Genomic DNA, 22806 nt, shown 5'->3' with positions numbered 1-22806 from the left:
TGTCTATTTATATATTTTTGATACTTTAACCTTAAGTCTCTCCCCGGGTGTGGGTGGCAAGGTCCATCCTTCTCCTTTGTTGTATTTATTTATAAATTCAACAATAAATGTATCAATCAATCAATCATTATATGTCGCAGTAATACTGCATATATTAATCACAGCTGCGTATATTCTTCCCACAATGATACAAAGACGATTTCAGGAGGTAATTTCAGAGTTTCAATGGTGTAGTTATCTTAACCAAAGAACAGATGCAGAATCCTTGATTTAAACCAAGTAAGTAAAGGCGGGTTCACAAGTGCTAATTTACGACTGAAATTTTACGTCGGTAGAGTTTCCCACTCAAAATCGGTATAGCGACTAGAGAAACCAGTCGCAAAACAAGACTTTACATGGTCTTGTTAGTCGATTTACGACTTTACGTCGTGACGTTACGGAGTATATAAACTTTAAAATGTGGTTTCCAGGTGTAGAGAAGATGTTACAGTTGGTGAGGGAAAAGAGCACATCTGGGACCTCGGAAATTAATTATACAGTAAAAACAAGTTTGTGCAAATCGTCGTTCGACGAAATAGCTGCCACTCTACAATTAAGAAGTGTTTCCCTCAATGCAGGGTGTTGTTGGAGGTCAGGATTGAAGACTTGTCAGGATTTAATTTGATCGCGATTGTGCATAGTCTTCGTAAGATTAACAGTTTCCTTATGAAAAATGTAGGCTAATTTAAAGTGTGGTAGACACTTATTTCTTTCCTTCTACTTAACCTGGGACAGTCAGCACCCACGGCTCGTGACTGGTGGGTGTGTATTTTCTTCGTTCCGTTCTGTATGAACAAAGCCCTTGCAAAGAAGCGGAGTGTTGAGGCCATCTCTGAGGAGCACACCTTCACGGCCTCCCCTGTGGATAGCAAGGACGTCTGTCTTGCGGCAGGCCAGCCAAGGAGACCGTTGCACACCGGAGACGAGGCACACGACGCACGAGAGTCGAGTTGACTTTGGTTGCTATGGGTATGTTCACACCTGGCACGATGCTAGGCGAGACATTCGCTGTGGTGGAGGCTGACTGACTTGACAGTTCTTGACGTGTGGAGGAAGAGGAGTTATTAATGTTATCTTTAGCCTTGAATAATAAGAGGTAAAGGAATAGGGTATATCAAGCAAATATGAACTAACTGGAATGTGAATATCATCATCTTATTTGAGAGCTAGAAATGGATGAGGGAAATTTGGATAATATTTCAGACTGACTCCAGCTCAGTTCTCTTAAGTTCTATCATTCATTGAATGAGATATTAAGAAGCAAGGCACCAACTACAGGAAATCCCTTTTAATTCACGGTGAAAGATAGTGAGTGAGGGAGAGTTGAGGAGCAGGTCAGTGTGGTCATAAAAAGGTATGACTACAGACGAAAGCACAAAGGCGGGAGTCCCAAGGAGCAAAGCACCAACTACAAGAAATCCCTTTTAATTCACGGTGAAGGATAGTGAATGAAGGAGAGTTGAGGAGTCAGGTCAGTGTGGTCAAAAAAAGATATGCATCTATATAGAGACGAAAGTACGAAGGCGGGAGTCCCAAGGGGCATGAGTCATTGATGCTATGGTCAGAAAAAATCGCCTGCCCGATGATCTTGGAATCGGTGCATGCGGTGTGGCTGGCATCTGTCCCAAATTTTCGCATCTGATGTGAACACTCCTCCTGGAAATACACTGAGGCGATTTTGAGCCACGCACCTTCGCCCCTTGTGCTTCGTGCGCGTCGTCTCCGGTGTGAAACGGCCTTTATTCATGTGAAGAAGGTAAAACTTCCTGTTGGTGGAGAGAAGCCTTGTCTTCCCACCGCCGCTGACCGCATGCCCTCCCTTGACCTGGCCAGACAAAGGGTCAAACCCCGCACCCCCGCCGCTGCCTCCGCCTCTACGGACTCGCCATCCTTATCTCCAGCAGGCCTGCAGGACGCCATGGATACCGACGCCCTCTCGCGCTTCCTCGCCTCAGCCTGACATTTCCCGTCGCCGTGTGAGCTTTCCCGAGGGGCACGGCAAGACTCTAGCCCAACTCTAAGAGTGGTTCCTGGCGCTCCTCAAACAACACCCGTCCTTGGAACCACTCATGAAGGAAAGTAGGCGCAGGCCGTACCTGACGGTCAACCCTCGGTCAGCAGCATACGACTTGTTAGTGAAGGAGGGTTTCCTCGGCTTCATCATGACCCCAGCGGACCCCGACGCCCGGCACCAGATGGTCATCATTCATGGCGTGTGTACCACCATCAGTGTTGACCTTGCCATGCCTTCCCTTGGCTCAAGAGGCTCGTCGTCACAGGTGAGCCCCGCCCTTAGCTCCTGGGCCTAGTTGAAGGGGCCGTGCCCTTCTCGATCCACCTCCTCGACCTGGACCACTTCCGCGTGGGCCTGTACACCCCTGAGCCTGACCTGTGTGGCCACTGCTGTTGGTTTGGCTATCAGAGCTGGAAGCGTAAGTCGGCGCCGCACTGCAGGTATTGTTCTGGGGGTTGTCCTTGCTCCCTCTGCCTGGAGAAGACATGTGCTAGCACCAGAATCGTCCGCTGTGTTACAACTGTGGAGGCAACCACGCCTCTTTGCGCTACTGCCTTACTAGGCCCTGGCTCGTCAGGGAGCCACAGACCCCCAGCACCACTGTTGGCCCTTCCAGGATGGTTTTCCGGCCTGCCCCATCTCCGCCGTGGCACAGTGGAACCATGCGTGCTTTGGGGCCTGAGGGTCTCCAAGCGCACGGGTTCGAATCCTGTCCACGGTCCGAGTTCACGGTTTCCTAGCGGGTGGGCTTTGAGATAGGAGGTACCCTAAAAAGTATCCTTTTTAGCCCATAAATTCCCGTTAAAACTCCACCTAGTATAAAAAAAAAAAAAAAAAAAAAAAAAATAGCACCCTGTCCTGGTCCAACTACCTTCCTCTACCTCTGCCAGCTATCAGCATTTCCACCCATCTGGCAGAGCTGCCCCAACCCAGTCTGGGGCGGCTCAACCTCCTATACTTGTCACACAGCCACCTGCCCCTGTGCTACCCAAGACTGCCCCTATGCTTCTGTAGTAGGGGCTGCTGGTGCAGCCCCTGCATTGCAGGCTGATGTGCCTGCAACCCTCCAAGACATGGTGCAGCTCCTGCTGGAAATCCGGGCTGAGGTCAGGGACTTGAATGCGAGGATCTCTGCCTTGGAGAGCAGGACACAGCAAGGCCTCCGCCCCAGCCAGTGCCCCAACAACCAGCCCTCGGCCCCAACCAGTATCTGCCCCGGTCCAGCCTGTCCCAGATAACTAGTCCCAGCCAGTGTCTGCCCCAGTACAGCCTTCATCCCAGTGTGCCCCTGATAGCCAGCCCCAGTGTGTGCCAGCTTGTCCTTGGTCCTCCTCTGTAGAGGCGGACTTGGGATTGGATTTTGATAACGGACATGGATGAGGAGTGGCACCCAGGGCTCCTCGGATACTTGACCAGGTACAGGTCGATCTCGCCGCTATGACCAAGGAGCTCATTTGGGTAAAGAATACATAGCTCTCCCAGCTTGGCAATGCAGGAAAGTAAGGATGCTATTTGCTAGACATGTGGCTGCATGTGGTTCAGCTCCACCTTCTGACTGAAGCTTAAATCCTGCCTGTCCCGTGTTTACGGCGTTGCCGGCATGACCCGACCTCCTCCCTTGTTCTATACACTACTAGAAAAATAGTTACCAATTAATCTCAGTCAGGGAGGTATCCACAGGCATTTTCTTTTCTGTTGACTCTTCCGCTATGCCAAAACAAGGGCAACCACAGCTTCAGCATCATCACTGGAAGAAGACATCTTGGCAGTTAGCTACTTAACTAGTCGATACTTTCCAGTCGCTACATGTGACTGTGACTAGAAGGGATGAGTCGATAACTCTACCAATGTAAAATTTCAGTCGCAAATTGGCACGTGTGAACCCACCTTAAGTAAGAGATAGAGACAGTGAGCAAGGATGCAATGAGTCTCCTTCATTTATCCTCAATACATTTCACCTTTTTTAAAATGCATCATCAGGCACTAAAATACAAATGTTTCAATATAAAAATATATTGAAATTCTCTGCATGGCAGGCTCTCATTAGACATCCTATAGTAAAGGTGTTCTCAACCGGCGGGTTGTGAAGCCTTGCCAGGGTGGTCACGTAGCCTTGCCAGAAGTAGCTTGGGATAATATTAATTCTATCTCAATTAAATTTCTTATACTTATTTTTTTTTTGGTTTCAATGCAAAAAACATGTGCTACATTAGTTCAATGTCATTTGGTGATATTATGGGTGTATGTATGCATGCCTGTGAGTGAATGTGCCTGTGTGAATGCGTATGTGTCTGTAACACAAAATTAAGTAGGGGGTCACATGGGTTTCAGACTTTTAGGTAAGGGGTCGCGAGTGCCAAAAGGTTGGGAACCACTGTTTACTAGAACGTCTGTGATTGGTTTTGCCATGATACATCATTTAAGTACCTACCAGCATGGCAGACCCTCATTGGACATCTGTGACATGATTTATACACACCACAATTCCCACAACAGCCATAATGCCCTACTAATGTAAACAGCCACAAGAAGGGGAGGAAGACTAAGGAAAACAGCTCGCAGGACTATCTCTGGCGGGGTGTTGATTTTCCAAAGCATCACTACAAGCCAATAAAAGCCTTCTACATACAAAAAAAAAAAAAAAAAAAAAAAAAAAAAAAATCATAAATGTGAATAAAGTTAATATATTGCCATAAAACATAGTCGTATCATGTGCTACTGACAAAAAACAATAGTAAACATTAACCAACATTTGTAGCAACCAATGTACATCCAAACACCCTACAACATACTGTATCCAATACATCCAAAGACACCAAAAGCCATGAAATATTAAAAAATGGCACAGGAGTGTGAGTAATTAAGCTAATATTTTTATTCAAGCATCTCTCCTTCCTCCTCCTCCTCTATTTCTCCTCTTTTCTACCTCCCATTATTACTACTAACATATTCCTGGGCTTAAAACATAGAAAATCACATAGAAAACACTATATCAAACTAAATATTAAGGAACAGCTCAAGCAGTCAATCCCTGTTGCTATGACGAACCCATAACATGAGTGATTAGCTGTGATGTCATCAGAGAGAGAGAGAGAGAGAGAGAGAGAGAGAGAGAGAGAGAGAGAGAGAGAGAGAGAGAGAGAGAGAGAGAGAGAGAGAGAGAGAGAGAGAGAGAGAGAGAGAGAGAGAGAGAGAGAGAGACTCATCTAAATTAATTACTCCCAAAATGACCTGTAGAAAAAAATCAAGCCATGACCAAATTTGATATTTTATGACTTGATAAAACTTAATATTATATCCACAAAATAAAAACATCTCCAGCCCTATTAGTATTATATCTAAATGTAAATTAAGTATGGAAAAAGTATTAGAAAGATTCTCACTACTGAAACCATTGAAAAGTTCATCCATTTCAACTTCACGGTTATATAAAAAATGTTAGACAATGTGAACTATCTTTTCAGCCAACCAAAAGTTACCTAAAACCAGAAGTAAACACATGAAAATAGTAGTTAAAAAAGAAGTATAGAAACAAACACATAAAAAATACTATACAATCCACCCATTTTGACTTCATGGGTACAAAAACACTCAAGAATCTGAGCCATCTTTTAAACCATTCTAAAATGAGTTTTACCATGAAATAGAGAAGTAAACATATAATGAAAACACATTTTCAAGAATCTCATCTTTTAAAACATTCTAGAACGAGCTACACCATGAAATAGAGATGTACATAAACATATAAAACAAATTTTATAGATGCAAAATTAAGACATGAGGACAAGAATGCTGCCACATTGAGAAATTCACATCACATGATATTTCTCAGATTTAAACAACTGATGAATTGTTGTATGGTTGGAGAAAGTCTTAGAAGTAAAAACAATATTTTTCGTTACATGGAGAAAGTCTTCAAAGTATCAATACATAGAGGCTGATGATGATGACAGCATTACTCAAACATCTGTCAAATCAAGCTTATACCCAACTGAAAATTTATGAATTTTTTTTATGATCATATACCTATTCATCTACAAACTAATACACAGATATTCCAAGAAATAGCCAAGCTTGGTTACATTTTGCATCGATAAATGTTATACTATAATCTTATCACAATTTAACAAACATTCCACTAAGACTTTTGAAGAAATAGACATAATAATTATGTTCTTTATTCTAAATTATGAATGCATAATTTGCACTTAACAAAGATATTTAAAATTTACCTCACAATAATGGAATGTCTATTAAATGGCATTTAAAAGTGATAGAAGAATACATCTTTTCATAAAGAATTCTGACACACTTGCAAATAGGAGATTAATATGCATCAGGCTGAGAACTGTCTTCAAGTTGGATTAGTTGTTTATTATTGCAAATAGAAATCTTAACCATATAAATAAACATCACATGGCAACTGAAACCAATTGTTGGTATTACACATGTGATCAACTTATGGGTACTAAAAGTTTACAAATCAGAGCACAAATATATTTATATATACTTTTTTGACTAAGAATGACATTTTTTCAAATCATATCAATTCATGGAAAAACTTTGGTTCTTCATTTTTTTTCTTATTTTCTCATTTTGGAATTATTGAAAGACCATAATGAGGGATTAGGCTTTATATAAAATCTTTATTAATCACTTCCTAATTTTTTTGTCAAAGTAGAAAATTATATTGATTAAAGAAACTTAAATATAGATTTATGCAAACTTCTTTACCAAAGTTTTCTACTGGAGTATATTTGCTGGATGTAAAACATTGAACCTAATGTCAAACTGTAAAACGGAGCTAAAGGTACTTCAAATCAAAGAATGATTATGAACACTGCCATTTCTGCACAAAAGCAACAGCTGTCTTTATACAATATTATATTCCTACTATTTATCAATTACTGTAACTATCAGATGTACTAAGATTCAGATATTAATAAATAGATGACTTAATTCCTCTTATAATCTTGATGCTTAGGCAAGCAGCAAAGTAGAGCATCTGCTCCAGCCTAAGAACTGCAATAGTCTTCCATTCAAGAACCCTCATATCTGCAAAATAAAACATGAAGCTTTGCTATTACAAATGCTGAACTATTGTGAATATTAATAATTAATTCAAAGATTATGAATATCTTTTCTTACAAACACCTTTTAAGAGCATCTAAACTTCAAACTTAAATCACAGTTTGATGTTGAAATCATCCTTACACTTAAACTTATGTTTGTACTTATACCATTGGTACCACATGGCAGCAGATTAAACTTTACCCCTGTCATTAATTTATGAAAATTTCTCTACAATTCCCTGATGTGGAAATGGCCAGTGTAACGTGAACATCATTCTTATCTCATGCATCATTCTTATCTCACTGTAAATACTACAATATTCAGCAAAGATAAGTCATCTAGAACATCTTTAAGGAGCCAATAAATCTTGAGTAAGTGGGCTTGGGCTCCTTGGCAGTTGACCATCTTTATTCAGCTAATCTTAAAAATAACTCTAGGCTTGCTTAATGACAATGGAAACAGTGGACTGGGGCAGTTGCATGGTCCTGGCAATTTGGTTGGCACCTTCACCCCTCTCATGATGCTTTACAATTTCTAGTTTCTTTTCCAAGGATAAGCTTTTCTAAGGTCTTTTGGCCTTAACTTCACCACCACTTAAGTGTTGCAGGCCACTTTGAGGACACAAGTCACTCGCAGTAACCAACAATAAATGTGAAATTAACCAAATCACAAGCACTGTGTAGAGACAGTCTGGAAGTCTGGGAGAGCAAACACAACTGAAAGCCAAGCAGGAATTGTTTTGATGGGTGGCTAGTGCGGTGTGGGTGGCGCTACGATCACGGGATGCCTTTGTTTACATTTTAATGTTTGGTGGAAGATCGAATAAATAAGCAAGGGCAACGGATAATGAGCGAGTGGGCATAATTCCTAACGATTGTAAAATCAAAATATCGAATAATGAGGCATCAAATAACATGCAAAACCTGTATTTAACCCCTTCCTGGCAGCAGGGCAGATGAGTGTATTACTAAAGGCGTTTTCAGTAGCGGCGCAGATGGGGTCAAACGGAGTCAAACGGAGGCAAGTTTTCACAAACACGAGCAAACGCCTTTACAAAGCGTTTGCTCTTGTTTGGCGAACGCTTTTTAGCCAATCAGCGTGGAGCAACCCCATCAACCTCATGGAATGAGATATAATTTATGCCTCGATATACGAAGATATTTTTAAGATACGAATAGCCATTGGTAGCTGGCGCAGCAATCCCTCAGCTACCCACGTCCACTCGAACATTCAGTTCGCATTGTGTATCATTGTTCATCCTTTGTGCATTTATGTCTGTGCTCCTCGGCAGTGTGTATTTTTTCTAAGTTTCGTGAACTCAAGACCTCATGATCATGGGTCCCAAGAGTAAAAATAAGGAGGCTGAAAAGAAGAAACTTAAGAATTAAGAGTCTCGCAATGGATATAAAACACAAGATAATTGCAAAATATGAACGTGGTGTGCATATCTGTGACTTGGCCTTGTGCACTAACGGTAGTATTAACTGTAAAGTCAAACCATTGTTTGTGTATCATTCTGAGAACACCAGGGTTTTTAATGCACATAAGGTGTTGAAAGAGAAACTCCACTTCTTGTGGCATGCCAATAGTAAGGCATGGGTAACTTGCCAATTCCTCCTCCCTACTATGTATACGAAGTTCTGTCACAGCGTCAGTATTCAGTAAGTACAAATGTATGTTTAACATGCACTTCACTCATGCTAACTCGACAGGTTTGGTGAGAAACACACAAAATAGCCAGTATTCACATAATGATTACACTTGGAAATTCAATAAACGAATGAGTACAAATGGTGTTCTGCCCACAAACAACGCTTCCTCTTTGCAATGCAAAAAACCAGAAGTCTCTAGATGCTATGGTTACCAAAATATCACAGGTTGAATGAGGTGGTATCATCGGTGTACATGGCCTTGCGTCCGATCGGGTTCAGCGGCCTTGGCGATAGAAAACAGGCCCCTTGTATCTCTCTCCTGTCGCCTGTTCTGATACAACTCTCATTAAAAAGTTGTCTCCCCTCAACATGGCAAGAGACCTGAAGTGAAGAAGTAAGGCGCGTGGGAGAGGTGGCAGAATCGGATACCGTGAAATCACTGTCGTTCCCACCATCCATCGTGGGAGTTTGTGAAATAAAATAACACCATCTCAGCAGAAAGCAGCCACGATGCAAAATGCACGTCATTCGATGTGTCATGAGCGCTCTGAAGACACAAAATACACATCATCATGTTGAAGGGATTAAAAGTCCTTGTCGATTGCAGATTCACCACAACTGCCCATGGTCCCCCATGAAATTCTCTATATCAATTTCTGTGCCAGCTTACTACCTGCTGCACATACCACTTCATAATGGCAGCATAATGTAGCAGCTTTTCCATTCCTTACAATTTTTCTTGGTGCATCTTTACCACTTTTATTTGATGATCCATCCACATAGTATTTGGCAGGATATTCTACCAACTTATCTTTTGATTTATCAATGTCCAACACAAACATTCTGAACTCTAGCTCCTTTCTTTAATTATTTTTATCAATTCAAGCTTCTAAGTCACAGCTAGGGCCACTTACTTATGCCTAACACCCTTGGGAGAAATAATTAAGAGTTCTAAGATATTGAAAAATGCTCCAGACTCAAATTATCAAATTATTTTCTGGACACAGTCCAGATAAACCAAAATCCGGATAAACAAGATCCTAATTATTTTTTGCTTTCTCTTATTATTTCTTGCTTTTCCCTTTACTTTAAATACACTTCTAGTATTTAGAATGGTAAATAATAAAAACATGTTAATTTAGCCAAATAAATAGAGTATTTTGTAAGAATTTTTTTAGACCACATCCTGCATCCCCCATATTATCCATTGTTTTTTTATGAGAATTACATGTTTGTTTTACGCAAATTTTGATATAAGCGATGGCTCTTGGAATGCATCTATCGCTTAAATCGAATTACCTGTATATATATTCACATTCATATGTGTACAAATGAGGGCAAAAATTATGTTTATGAAAAACTGGGTATTTTTTATTAGATGTCAATGGTTTTCAAATTCCTCAATGAATACCGTATTTTACGGATTACAAGACGCACTTTTTTTCCTAAAAAATACCCTGAAAAATACTAGTGCATCTTCCAAGATGAATGTTGTATTGTATGGCAGCATCCAACCTCAAGTGAGCTTGGACACTTGACAGATAGCGACCTGGATTTGTATGTTGAGTCATTTACATTATGATGTTAGCTTAAGTACCATTTAATTTAGGCTGTTTATATTATGTAAACTTAGTACTTAGGTGTTACAAGTATTTACAATACCATAATCCTTCCTGCAGCCTACTCAGCGTGTGGAGAAAACGGGCCACTCCCTCATCTCATTGCAACACACACATACATGCACACGAACGCACACACATCATGCCAGGTGCCTTTATACCTTTATTGATAGAGCATCCAAGTGGCTTACTCATTCAAGCAAGAGTCAAAACTCCACTTGTGAATTGTATTCACATTGATAAAGCCTATGAAGCACGACTGCAAAATAAAATAAATACAAACTGCAGCACTGACATGTTCGGTTTCGGCGATCGGAAAAGTGATTCCGTAATGTAAACAACAGGTCCAAAATATGCCGTCGCCCGCCACTAAAACAAGAAGAGATGGACTGTTTCACTGTGTATATGTATTTACCTATGGTGTTTTTATTTACATAGTTTTAAATTTAATGGTGAGTGCTTCAGCAAATTTGTAATGAGTGGTGAAACAATAGTGTCTTGCAGGCTCCTTGCTTCTTATGTTTTTGTGTTCAGTGGTCGGATATATGGTGAATGCGTTCTTGTATGAGAATGACTTTTTTTTTCTTAGAAATTTCTTTCAAATATTAGGGTGCGTCTTCCAAGCCGTAAAATACGGTAATGTTTCAAAGTTTGCAATTTCAACGTTTATGACTTCCGATATCAACCTATTTCTCAGAAACTTTGAAACAGTACTGTACATACGACAGTTCAGTTGCTCAGGTCATCTATATTCTAGAACATACTTGCAGGGTTGATTATTCTTAAAGTTTGCGCAAGCTGGGACTCGACAGTTATCCATCTTATTTGGTTAACTTAGTCTTAAGTGTATGTCAAAGTTAAGATACTTGTAATTTACCACCACCACCATGGTCGCCTGCTGGTCACCCAGCCAGTCTTCCCCATTACGGAGTGAGCTCAGAGCTCTTCGGGTAGGACTGAAACCACAATACACACTCCACACACCGGGAAAGTGAGGCCACAACCCCTCGAGTTACATCCCATACCTATTTACTGCTAGGTGAACAGGGGCCACACATTAAGAGGCTTGCCCATTTACCTCGTCGCTTCCCGGGACTCGAACCAAGATCCTCTCGATTGTGAGTCGAGCATGCTAACCACTACACTATGCTGTGTGTGTGTGTGTGTGTGTGTGTGTGTGTGTGTGTGTGTGTGTGTGTGTGTGTGTGTGTGTGTGTGTGTGTGTGTTCTATTCAGTCACTCACCGCATCAATGTCAGCAACATCTTCCTCCTCTTCCGAATATTCGTCAAATTCAATATCATCATCCATGCCATCCTCAACGAAGGTAGCATTCTCATTGACCTTAACTGTGGATGGCAACAGTACAAAAGTTAGTCATTGTTAGAGAGGGAAACAAATCACACAGACACACACCTTAACTCTGAATAAAAAATACATAAGGGGTTGCCTGACTGTCATATATCTATAGTAAAACTAAATTGTACAGACCCATTGGGTGTTGCTCATCATCCTGCCAGATCAGAACACCACTATTAATAGATTTAGGAGAACAGTGGCCGTCTACCACAGCAGCAATAGAGCAGTCGGAAAGGAAACATGAGATAAAGTTGCAGATAGAAGGATAGAAGCCGTAGGAGGACAGTTTTGAAATCAAAGCTTTGTGCCACTCTTATCAAAACCCTTTGATATGTCTAACGCTACAGCAAAAGTTTCACCGAAATCTCTAAAAGAGGATGACCAAGACTCAGTAAGGAAAGCCAGATGATCACCAGTAGAGCGACCTTGACGGAAGCCATACTGGCGATCAGACAGAAGATTGTGAAGTGACAGATGTTTGAGAATCTTCCTATTCAGGATAGATTCAAAAATTTTTGACAAGCAAGAGATTAAAGCTATAGGACGGTAGTTTGAGGGGTTAGAACGGTCACCCTTTTTAGGAACAGGCTGAATGTAGGCAAACTTCCAGCAGGAAGGAAAGGTAGAAGTCGATAGACAAAGTTGGAAGAGTTTGGCCAGGCAAGGTGCAAGCACTGAAGCACAGTTCTTGAGAACAATAGGAGAGACCCCATCAGGTCCATAAGCCTTCCGAGGGTTTAGGCCAGCGAGGGCATGGAAAACATCATTACGAAGAATTTTAATTGTAGACATGAAATAGTCAGAGGGAGGAGGAGAGGAGGACAAGCCCAGAATCATCCAAGGTGGAGTTGTGAGCAAAGGTTTGAGAGAAGAGTTCAGCTTTAGAGACAGAAGAGATGGCAGTGGTGCCATCAGGATGAAATAAAGGAGGGAAAGATGAAGAAGTGAAGTTATTTGAGATGTTTTTGGCTAGATGCCAGAAGTCTCGAGGGGAGTTTGAGTTTGAAAGATTTTGACATTTTCTATTTATGAAGGAGTGTTTGGCAAGTTGAAGAACAGACTTGGCATGATTCCAGGCAGAGATATAAAGTGCATGAGATTCAGGAGATGGAAGGCTCAAGTACCTTTTGTGGGCAACCTCTCTACCATGTATAGCACGAGAACAGGCTGAGTTAAACCAAGGTTTAGAAGGTTTAGGTTGATGAAGAATGAGGAATGTACACCTCCATGCCGGACACTATCACCTCTGTTATGCGTTCAGCACTTAGGAAGTCAAAGAATTTACTATAGTCAGAAGAGTTAGGGGAGAGATAAACAGCACAAATGAATTTAGTTTGAAAGTGACTAAGTCAAAGCCAGATGGTGGAAAATTCGGAAGACTCAAGAGCGTGGGCACGAGAGCAAGTTACGTCGTTGCACACACAGACGCAACATCCAGCTTTGGAATGAAAATGCGAATAGAGAAAGTAGGAGGGAACAGAGAAGGGGCTAGTCAGTTGCCTCAGACAGCTGTGTTTCGGTGAGGAAAAGAAGATGAGTTTTAGTAGAGGAGAGGTGGTGTTCTACAGATTGAAAATTAGATCTGAGACCACGAATGTTGCAGAAGTTAATGTAGAAAAAGTTGAGGGAGGTGTCAAGGCATTTGGGGTTGTTATCAAAAAAGGTGTCCGACCTGGGGACATTTTTGGTCCCCTCCCCAGAAGGGGACATTATTATAGGGTCCCATTTTTCTTTTTCATTTTTATTTTCAAGTGAAGGGCGTATGTGTGGTAAGTGCATGTAGTTTTGTGTGAAGAAGGAGAGCTGTCTTTGGAGGGTAGGCTGTGACTACCCCCTTGAGTTGTGAGACACAAAGGGAAAAATTCAGCGAGATCACAACTAGCTTTAATGGGAGGTTCACAGCACCTCCTGAACTAGTGCTATTAGATCTCACTGGGAGTAAGTTAATGTTTTGGTAGGTGTCTGCTACCTCCTCCACACTGTAACATGAACTTCCATCTGTAAATCTGCCATATAAATTAACTAAAATATCATATTATCCTTATTTTACATAAAGGTACGTATATGGCAAACAGCCCAGATAAAGCATCTTCATACACATATATACAAGCAATACATTACAGTCAACCACTTCACACCAGATGCTTAAAAAATGCAGGTTGCTTACATACAACCCATGAGTGGCTACATCTAATTTGATACAAAAATATAATTATCTCTCCATAACAAAAAAAAAAAAGGAGATAGTTTGGAGAGAGAGAGAGAGAGAGAGAGAGAGAGAGAGAGAGAGAGAGAGAGAGAGAGAGAGAGAGAGAGAGAGAGAGAGAGAGAGAGAGAGAGAGAGAGAGAGAGAGAAAATGGTAAAAGGTGAAGGAAAGAACTGTAGTCATCCCTGATGTATGGGTATAGAATAAGATGGTTAGAGAGATAAGGAGGTCAGGGGAGGGTCCATAAGGGGAAAAAGTCATGTAGGCTACGCCAATGAGACTTGCTCATTCTGGACAGAAAACAGAGCATGGTATAGCTCAATTGGAGGAAACAGGGATGGTGGGAAGAGCAACACAACCTCAAGGACAATATACAGAGTTTTTAATAAGATCCATGACAGCAACCCAGCAGAATGTAAATATGACTCTTATATGGGCATCATTGCATAAGCTACTGGCACATCATGACACCAAAGTAGATGTCATTGTATTGAAAAAGGTTAAGTCATATAGGACTTAACAATTGTCATTCTCTCTTGTACAAAGGAGACCAATATTGTGTCATCATATAATAGTGGATTCTGTAATCACTCATGATTTCATAAATACATCTTGTAAATTATATTAACTAAAGCTGTTTAAAAGGCTATTCACAAGAAAGTGTTTTCCATAACTGATGAGCAAAAAGGTATAAGTAAATACACTAGCACACACAAGATGAGAAAACAAAGGGCGTATCTTTTATAATGTAACAAAGTCGTAGATATCTCAGAGATACTTTACCCGATTCTGGGATTTCTCCATAGGATTTCAAATTGCGTGCTTCATCTGCATTATACTTCAGGATAACATCAGCCTTCTTATCTTGATAGTCTCGAAGGCCTAGAAGAATAATGTCTCCCTGGTTGATCCATACCTAGGACATACACAAAAGTAAAACGTTAAGATCTACAAATTTACAATTTTGCTCTCCATACCCTTATCCCTCTTATATCAGATCACGGCCGGTCAGATGTGGGAAAGGAAACAGGTCTATCATGGTACAGCAAAGTTATGACAATAGTTTTGATGTAAGATCCTGATACTATAAGAACATAAGTACAACAAATAACAAATAAATTATCTCAACAGAGTAAAAAGTGAAGATAGTCCTCTTCCTTCAGAGACCAAATGTGAAGGAAGTGTGTGTGTGTGTGTGTGTGTGTGTGTGTGTGTGTGTGTGTGTGTGTGTGTGTGTGTGTGTGTGTGTGCGTGTGTGTGTGTGTGCGTGTGTGTGTGTGTGTGTGTGCATGTGTGTGTGTGTTTTGTTTTTGTTTTATAGACAAAAGCCAAGCAAATTTGAGAGGTGATGAAACAGAAAACTGAAAAAGCAATATTTCATTTCTATATTCCTATTAGTTTTATATATATATATATATATATATATATATATATATATATATATATATATATATATATATATATTGATCTAAATTCATGATACAACTCTAAACTAATAAACAGAATTAATGCTGTCTTCTTATCAAGCTTACCTTTTTACGTAATTTTCCTCGAATGTGACACAAACGTTTCATGCCATCAGTGAAACAAAGAGCTTCCAGTCTTCCGTTTCCGAGCATCTTTGTCACCTGAAATATAGAAGATCTTACAATCAGCCTTATATGAAAAGGAACACTAAATTGACTAAAATCATTCAAATTACAAAAGAAGACAAATCATGAGCTACAAACACTGAGAAGAAAGACTACAAAGAAAAAAAGAATTGTTCCTACACATGATAAGCACCAAAAACCAAATTCTTATACTATTAAATGGTATAAAAACTGGGCAAAAAGTAAGAAAAAAAGGACAGTTTGGAGGTCCTAGTATCAATTTCAATTATCGCCAAAGGTTCTTCACTTCGGCTATTGCAATTTCACCAATTAAACACGATAACAGAGGGTTGCGTCTACATGGAATATCTAAATATCTCAATTCATTAACAATGTAGTCATAGCCTTTACATACAAAATAAGTCTTACCTGGGCATATTCTTGACCTTCCTCCTTAAAGATCAACTCCCTCTTCTCAGCTTCATTTTCATTCTTTCCTCTCCTGCGGTTCTTTCCTCCCTTTCCTGAGGAAAGCAGATAATGACAAATCAAATACACAAAAATAATAAGTACGGATCAAGCATCACTTATGATTTGTAGCTGAGAGAGAGAGAGAGAGAGAGAGAGAGAGAGAGAGAGAGAGAGAGAGAGAGAGAGAGAGAGAGAGAGAGAGAGAGTTTTAGTATATACTTTAGTTGGTGTGGCACACCAAAATAATTTTTTTTGCATTTCCTAAAAAAATCTAGAGATAAAGTACAGTAAGCCCCCACATTCAGTGATCCTATTAGTCTGCCGAAACCATCGCTAAATTGGAATTTCGCCAAATTTGAATACTACTTTAAATAGGGAAAAATACCAATCAGTATTTCATCTGCCCAAAGTCCCCATTTCGAGTCCCAATTTACAGCTGCAACATCGCCACCTTCACGAGAATCAGCACCCCCAAACCACTAGTGGAGGCCATGGTGATAGCGAAACTCGCTAAACAGCAAGGATGGGAGCACAAAAAATTAGTTGACATGCTGGATTAACACACACAATAGCTCAAGTGTCAAGCGGGAATGTCGGAGGCACTGTGGGGCTGACGTCACGGCCAAACAGACACGCGATTGGCTCAGAACGAGCGGGAGGCTCAGAGCGAGCGGGAGGCGGGACAGTGTAGCGCGGTACATTCGCTAAACATGAGAGAAAATCGCTAAACTTGAGGGCTTGGCTTTTTTCCAGACAGTCGCTAAATAAGGGTTTCGCTAAGCTGGATTTCGCTAAATTCGGGGGCTTACTGTACCATTTTTTGGCAAAAGAAGGAGTTATCAATTTTTACCATTTTGTTGATCTACATTTTTTTTCCCCCATGATCCAGCACCATTTCAGTTCAGCCAAGCTTGGGGACTGGTATCTAAATGGATCTTTTTGCTTAATTATTTTTGTTACCCGTGGCATTTTCTCCTTACACAATAAAAAAAAAAAATTATTATAATATACAGAAAAAACCTGCAGAATTAGGCCTTGTACCTTATGCACACCACACCTATGTCCTTAGGTAGGATACTTACTGTACTATGTCAGTGAAAATTTCAATGTGCAGTAGTATAATGTTCACTCAGGAAAGCTCTCTGAAACTTGAACTGACTAATTTCTTTAAGACTTATTCTTGGAACATCCTTTATGATGTAGGCATGTGCCTAAGTATAAATGCACTAGTATCAATTGTAGTTAGATATATTTCATTTACCCATTCATCCATCTTATTTCCCGTAAATCTTTACTATTACACCAACAGGTCAATTCTGGATTAAATCAATTTTTTCTGGTAGATTTTAATGTGTTTTGAATGCATATGAACTTCATTTCTGTCGCAAATCTGAATTTTTTTTTTCTTATTACCTCCCGCCCCCGCCTCTTATGGAAACAATTTTGCAGTAAAACGAACCATTTCTTTCTCTGGAATATTTTGACTGTTCTGAATGAATCTGCACTAATCTAACCTAGCTAACGTAACCTAGTTGAGGCGATACGCACCAATGATACATAATCTTCAGAACAAAATTAACTTTATCTAAAATCAAATGGATCTAACCAAAGCAAACAAGCCTAACCTGCCTGGCAAAGCTAAGAAATTATTTCTGTCCATAAAATCTGGGGACACAATTGATATGATCGAGGCAACACCCTGCCCAGGCAGACATCTTCCAGACTGAATTCAAATAGGGTTACTTCTCTCCACAAACTGTTCTGATTGTCTAGATTTCTTCAGTATTATTTTCATTGGTCAGTGGCTGCAACAAAAGAACCAATCATCGCCATTCATTTCATGTACAAATAATTTGACAATATGCACACACATAATGGCGTTCCTCAATGTCTATCAGTCCATCACACGGGCGGGTGTCACTCGCTCTCCCCAAAAAGTGGTAAATTTTTTAACATTATAAACAATTTGCACCGGGTATGTATGGGTTAAAATTACTCAAAATGAAAAAGCTCTATAAGATGACAAGAATAACAAAAGCCATGTTGCTGTTGGTGTACGAGTAAAATAATACCTTATTTCCTATACTGCACCCATAATGGAAGATGACTGGTCTGATTGCAACTTTGGCTTGGTAGAATTTTATACCCAAACAGTAATAGCACCCATCCCAAGCATTACACTTCATCTCTTACCTCTCTGCCATGTGTTACTACATATAGGTAAGTAGGTACTAATCTAGCACCCTTCTTCCGTCTATTATAGATTTGTAACTGACCAGAGGTGGGTCTCCGTCCCATGCCGCTCAGTTATGTTAGGTTAGCTTAAAGATAAATCAAGTTAGTTCAAGTTAGATTTCATCAATATTTTTGGGACATTTCTCCAATTCTGCTAAATATAGCCTCTTATTTTATATATTTTTAGAGGCGGGAAATGGCTAAATTTTGTCTACTTTGGCTTTCCCCATTCAAAAAGCCAACTTTCCCGACAAGTTCCCAAACTTGGGTATGGGGGAGGTGGGGAAAGTGAGGAAGATCTTATTATGCAGTTTAACAACAATTTTCATTGAAATGAAAACTAATGATTTCAAGGGTGCAGCAGTTTACTTAAATAAAACCGATAATTGTTGTGGAATTATTTCTGCACATATAGTAAATGGGATATATTAACACCCCTTCTCTCCCTCTGGAGTATTATTCTTTTTCTCTCAATCCTTTTGGCCATCCTCTTAGGCCAGGCATGGGCTACACAACACGGCACCAGCAAGCCACAACACAGCTAGGCGGGAAACAAAGTCACACAACCTTACCACCACAATGTTACCGCCTGGAAAATAGAAAACACAAGGGAAAAAAAACTTTCCTCAGTGGTTTCCCTGGTACTGCTTTTTCTGGCTATTTTAGGCCCTAGCCTGCCCGACCCAGAATGCCGCGCCGCCCTACTGTACCCACCTTTATTCTTGGGCATGGTGGTGTGTGTGCGGGGAAGGCAGCGTACAGGTCGAAGATTGGATCACACACGGGCCACACATCAGCCGCTGCTTCTGCCTTGATGAAGGACGTCAAACGACAACTTAATTAATAATATTATTACAAGCATATAAATTTTAACAGTTATTTTTCCAATACTTTTTGCTTTATAAAGATAATGTTTCAAAAGAATACTACTTTCTTTTATATGAAATGAATTTAGACTGTCGTTTGTCTTATTGCGCAAAAACATGCAATCACTGACATACACTTGATAACATTTTAAAACTGAAGATGTCAAAATATCTATTATATTAATATATTAGATAATTTTATTCTTTTACGTAAATAAATCATGCAGGTTGAAATGTATGTATCAGAAAGACGATTTTGTTCGGTTTGGCTTAGTCTTTGTCTTAATAGAAACCTTAAGGTGCCATTCCACCGGTGTGCAGCACAATGCGGCACTGTGCTGCACACTGTACAGAACAAATGTATGTGCCGGTGGAAACGGACAAGCGAACAGCAACAAATTGTACGCGAACATTTGAGAAAAGTGCGCGCACAGCTGCGAACATGCGTGCGCGTACTCAACTTTTCAGTGTACACGCTCTAACATACAGGATTATTTTGTGTGCGCACTCAGTCTTGCTACCGCTACAGGTGGGAAAACATCGGTGTGTTCGCGCACAATGGAGTGGACAAATGACAAAATCATACAGTTTATTCAGGCCATTGAAACGCGCCCAGTGCTCTGGGACACTTCAAACATGGATTACAAAAACAAGAACAAAAAAACATGATGCAACTAAGGAATTGGGTGAAGAATTTAATTGTGATTCAACTGAAGTCATGCGGAAATGGAAGATCATTCTTGCTCAGTTCCGCAGAGAGCGCAAGAAAATTGCAGATTCTAAAGCTTCAGGTTCTGGCATAGGAGATATCTATAAACCAAAGTGGTTTGCATTTGAACATCTCGCTTTCATTCATGGAAGAGACTGTCCAAACGTCAGTGTCAACACAGAATGGCAAAGCAATCAGCAGGTAAGGTAATATCCATGTAGGTAGTGTTTGCATTTTACTAATACATTTATGTCAAATACTTTTTAATAGATACGTAAAATACATTGTGACCTAATACCAAATACTAATATTAATTCATGAGTTTTCTTTCAGCTAAAAAGTTGAATATAGACTTGTGCCTGACATGATTCATGTTCGTATCGTGACTAGGCTATATTGAATACAAGAATTTTTGTAACTGTTTTATTGTTAAGTATAATCATTTAGTGCCAAAGTTGGCAATAATAAACCCACTCAAAAAAAAAAACATTTTACCCATTAAAACCCTTTTTTATCCAATAAACCCCAATTTTACCCAATAAACCCAATTTTACCCAATAAACCCAATTTCACTAAATAAAACTGGAGTATTTTCCCAACCCTGTTTAGTGCTAACGAATTATTAAGCTATTTCTTCTTGCCATGGAACCATTCCGATGTCCGTCACAAAATATTCTGTAAACTCTTCTCTGACTGCTATTGCACTTCCGGATGGTCTTCTTCCGACATGTTCTAAGGGTAAGAAATTTTCATTGGGTGCATCCTGGCGCCAAGCTCCAGGTACAATGTAATGAGTATCTGCATTTTCAGTATCCAAAAAACCATTTGGAGAATACAGTTGTGAAGAGGACTTTTTTTTCATTAAAAAATTATGCAAGTAGCAACACGTCAGTGTTATCTGTTGTGCTTTTTCAGGAGCTATGAGAATAGGTTTTCTAAGCACACGAAACACTGCAGATAAAATGCCGAATGCATTTTCAACTATCCGTCTCGCTCTGCTTAGACGATAATTAAATACTCTTTCCTTTGATCCTTTGTCATGTTGACCAGGGTAAGGTTTTAGTACATTGACATCTAATGCGAAAGCATCATCTGCAACTATCACAGGTTGAATAGCTTTATTTCTTCCTGGTAAGGCATAAGGATTTGGTAAATTCAAGTTTCCCTGTTGTAGATTAACATATAAAGGAGTGTTTTTAAAGACACCACCATCTGATATCCTTCCTTTACATCCAATATCCACGTATCTAAACATGCATTTAGCATCAACCATTGCTAGCAGCACAATGCTGAATTGTCCTTTGTAGTTGAAAAAGTCACTCCATGTGTGGGCCGGAGCTTGAAGCACATGTTTCCCATCCATTGCCCCCATGCAATAAGGGAAATTCCACAAACGATTAAATTCACTTGCCACCGTGTTCCATTCTTCCGGGGTACTTGGAATCTGAAAATATTTTATTATATTAATACAGTTACTGTTCTGATACATAAAATTTTGTATAAATTACAGTATCAAGCCAAATAATAAAACTATTCTATTTTTGAAAATAACATTCTGGTCGATATATTTAAGGCTATTGAGCGGATAATTTTTCTGTCCTTAATAGTCTCCATAGAGATTAACTTTTCCCAAGTTCATGGATGTATGAGTAAAAAAAGTCTAGCATTTGTGATAGCAAAATAAAGAGAAGTTCAGTTCCTAGATTTATTGTATCAAAAATATTTTTGGTAAACCAAAAAATTAGCATTTTCGTTTTTTGACTCATATATCCGTGAACTTTGGAAAAGTTAATCGGGTATTATAGATTACAAGTGGACCGTTGGGACGCTGCTGTTCATATTATAAGAGATCAAATGCATCGGTATTAAAGAGAAAAATATAAACTATGTAGTATTAGCATAGGATGGATGTTATTACTAATTTTATTGTATTTTTACATGTCCTGGCCGGGAAAAAGTAATATTGCTTATACTTGTCTTTCAACAGATGTCAGAAGACATGCTTGAAGAAGGGGAGAGTGAAACTGAAGAAACACCTCAAGAAAGTCCAATTGACAAATTAAAGCCTCCTAATAAAGTGAGAAAACGTCGTGCTGAAAATGAGGACCCAAGAATTGATCATGCTTTGTCCATTATGGAAAACGTGAATAAGCAGGTGCAATCAAAGAAGCAAGATGATTATGATATTTTTGGTATTGCAGTAGCAACGAAATTACGCAGAATCAAAGACGAACACACAAGGATTTTAGTGCTATTGTATGACGCAATCCTTGGCACTGGAAAGTACTCTACAACTCCCGTGCCATCGCCTTATTCATAGAATTCGACAACTAATCAAACTTATGGATATTCTTCTGCTGTCGGAGCTTTCAACACTTTCAACTATGATGGTGGAAATAATAGTGCTAGTTATTAAGATACCTAGTGTTCAATGGAAAAATAAATGGAGATATGTTAAGTACAATGTGTTTCACTCACCTTAATATTTTCTTTTAGTGTGGTTATCAATGCACCACACACTTCTGGAACAATACGGCTGATAAGTTTTTTTGAAACTGAATAAATACATCAAACTTGCAAAGGAATCACCACTTCCAAGGTATCTGAGTGTTATTGCCAGCCTTATTGAGACAGGAACACTTTTTCTATAGTTTGTGTCCTGTTTGGCTATCAAAGGACCAATAGCATTTATGAGGACCTCAAAATCTTCGCAAGATATTCTTGAAAATTTTTTAAATCCACTCAGAGGATCTACTTTTAATTCTTCCAAAAAATTTTCCGTTTCTTCCTCTCGTCGTTTTAAAAAGGGTCTCACCCAACATTTAGGCTTTGCTCTTCTTTTCTTTTTTAGCAAACTGCATACCACAACACAGGCTGCACCACAAAGCACTACCTCTTCCTGTCCGTCCATATTACTAACTAACTAAATCACTGAGGGCAAACTGTGCTTAACTTTAGTATGCGCACAGTT

At 39.7% G+C, this 22806-nt stretch overlaps 2 protein-coding genes across 3 annotated transcripts; one reads left to right on the top strand and one right to left on the bottom strand.

The window, feature by feature from the left end:
- Positions 1-6406: 6406 nt before the first annotated feature.
- On the bottom strand, positions 6407-19191 carry LOC123515898 (eukaryotic translation initiation factor 1A, Y-chromosomal-like). Its single transcript, XM_045274793.1, has 6 exons — positions 18975-19191; positions 15984-16078; positions 15495-15590; positions 14746-14878; positions 11642-11745; positions 6407-7108 (listed from the first exon to the last, which is right to left on the bottom strand). Exons 1-6 carry the CDS (start codon positions 18988-18990, stop codon positions 7103-7105), a joined length of 450 nt encoding a protein of 149 aa, XP_045130728.1. The 5' UTR covers positions 18991-19191; the 3' UTR covers positions 6407-7102.
- A 208-nt stretch (positions 19192-19399) lies between these two features.
- On the top strand, positions 19400-22296 carry LOC123515897. 2 transcript variants are annotated; one of them, XM_045274792.1, is made up of 2 exons: positions 19400-20041; positions 21823-22296. In XM_045274792.1, exons 1-2 carry the CDS (start codon positions 20018-20020, stop codon positions 22153-22155), a joined length of 357 nt encoding a protein of 118 aa, XP_045130727.1. In that variant the 5' UTR covers positions 19400-20017; the 3' UTR covers positions 22156-22296. The 2 variants fall into 2 exon arrangements, with proteins under 2 accessions (XP_045130727.1, XP_045130726.1); XM_045274791.1 differs by having other exon boundaries at positions 19463-20036.
- The last annotated feature ends 510 nt before the right edge of the window (positions 22297-22806 follow it).

This window comes from Portunus trituberculatus, chromosome 40 (genome assembly GCF_017591435.1).
Source record: "Portunus trituberculatus isolate SZX2019 chromosome 40, ASM1759143v1, whole genome shotgun sequence".
In the NCBI taxonomy this organism is placed as follows: Eukaryota; Metazoa; Arthropoda; class Malacostraca; order Decapoda; family Portunidae; genus Portunus; species Portunus trituberculatus.
The sequence above is the reverse complement of the archived record's forward strand: the minus strand, read 5'-3'. Positions and strand labels throughout refer to the sequence as shown.

Bases quoted from the DNA above. Each gene is read 5' to 3' on its own strand.
- LOC123515898 (XM_045274793.1), bottom strand. The intron at 14,879-15,494 runs GTAAGCTTGATA...TGTATGTCCTAG, and splicing joins GAGGAAAATTACGTAAAAAG to GTATGGATCAACCAGGGAGA. The intron at 11,746-14,745 runs GTAAAGTATCTC...TGCCATCCACAG, and splicing joins TGGAGAAATCCCAGAATCGG to TTAAGGTCAATGAGAATGCT.
- LOC123515897 (XM_045274791.1), top strand. From the start codon at position 19,485: ATGTATGTGCCGGTGGAAACGGACAAGCGAACAGCAACAAATTGTACG. The intron at 20,037-21,822 runs GTAAGGTAATAT...GTCTTTCAACAG, and splicing joins AATGGCAAAGCAATCAGCAG to ATGTCAGAAGACATGCTTGA.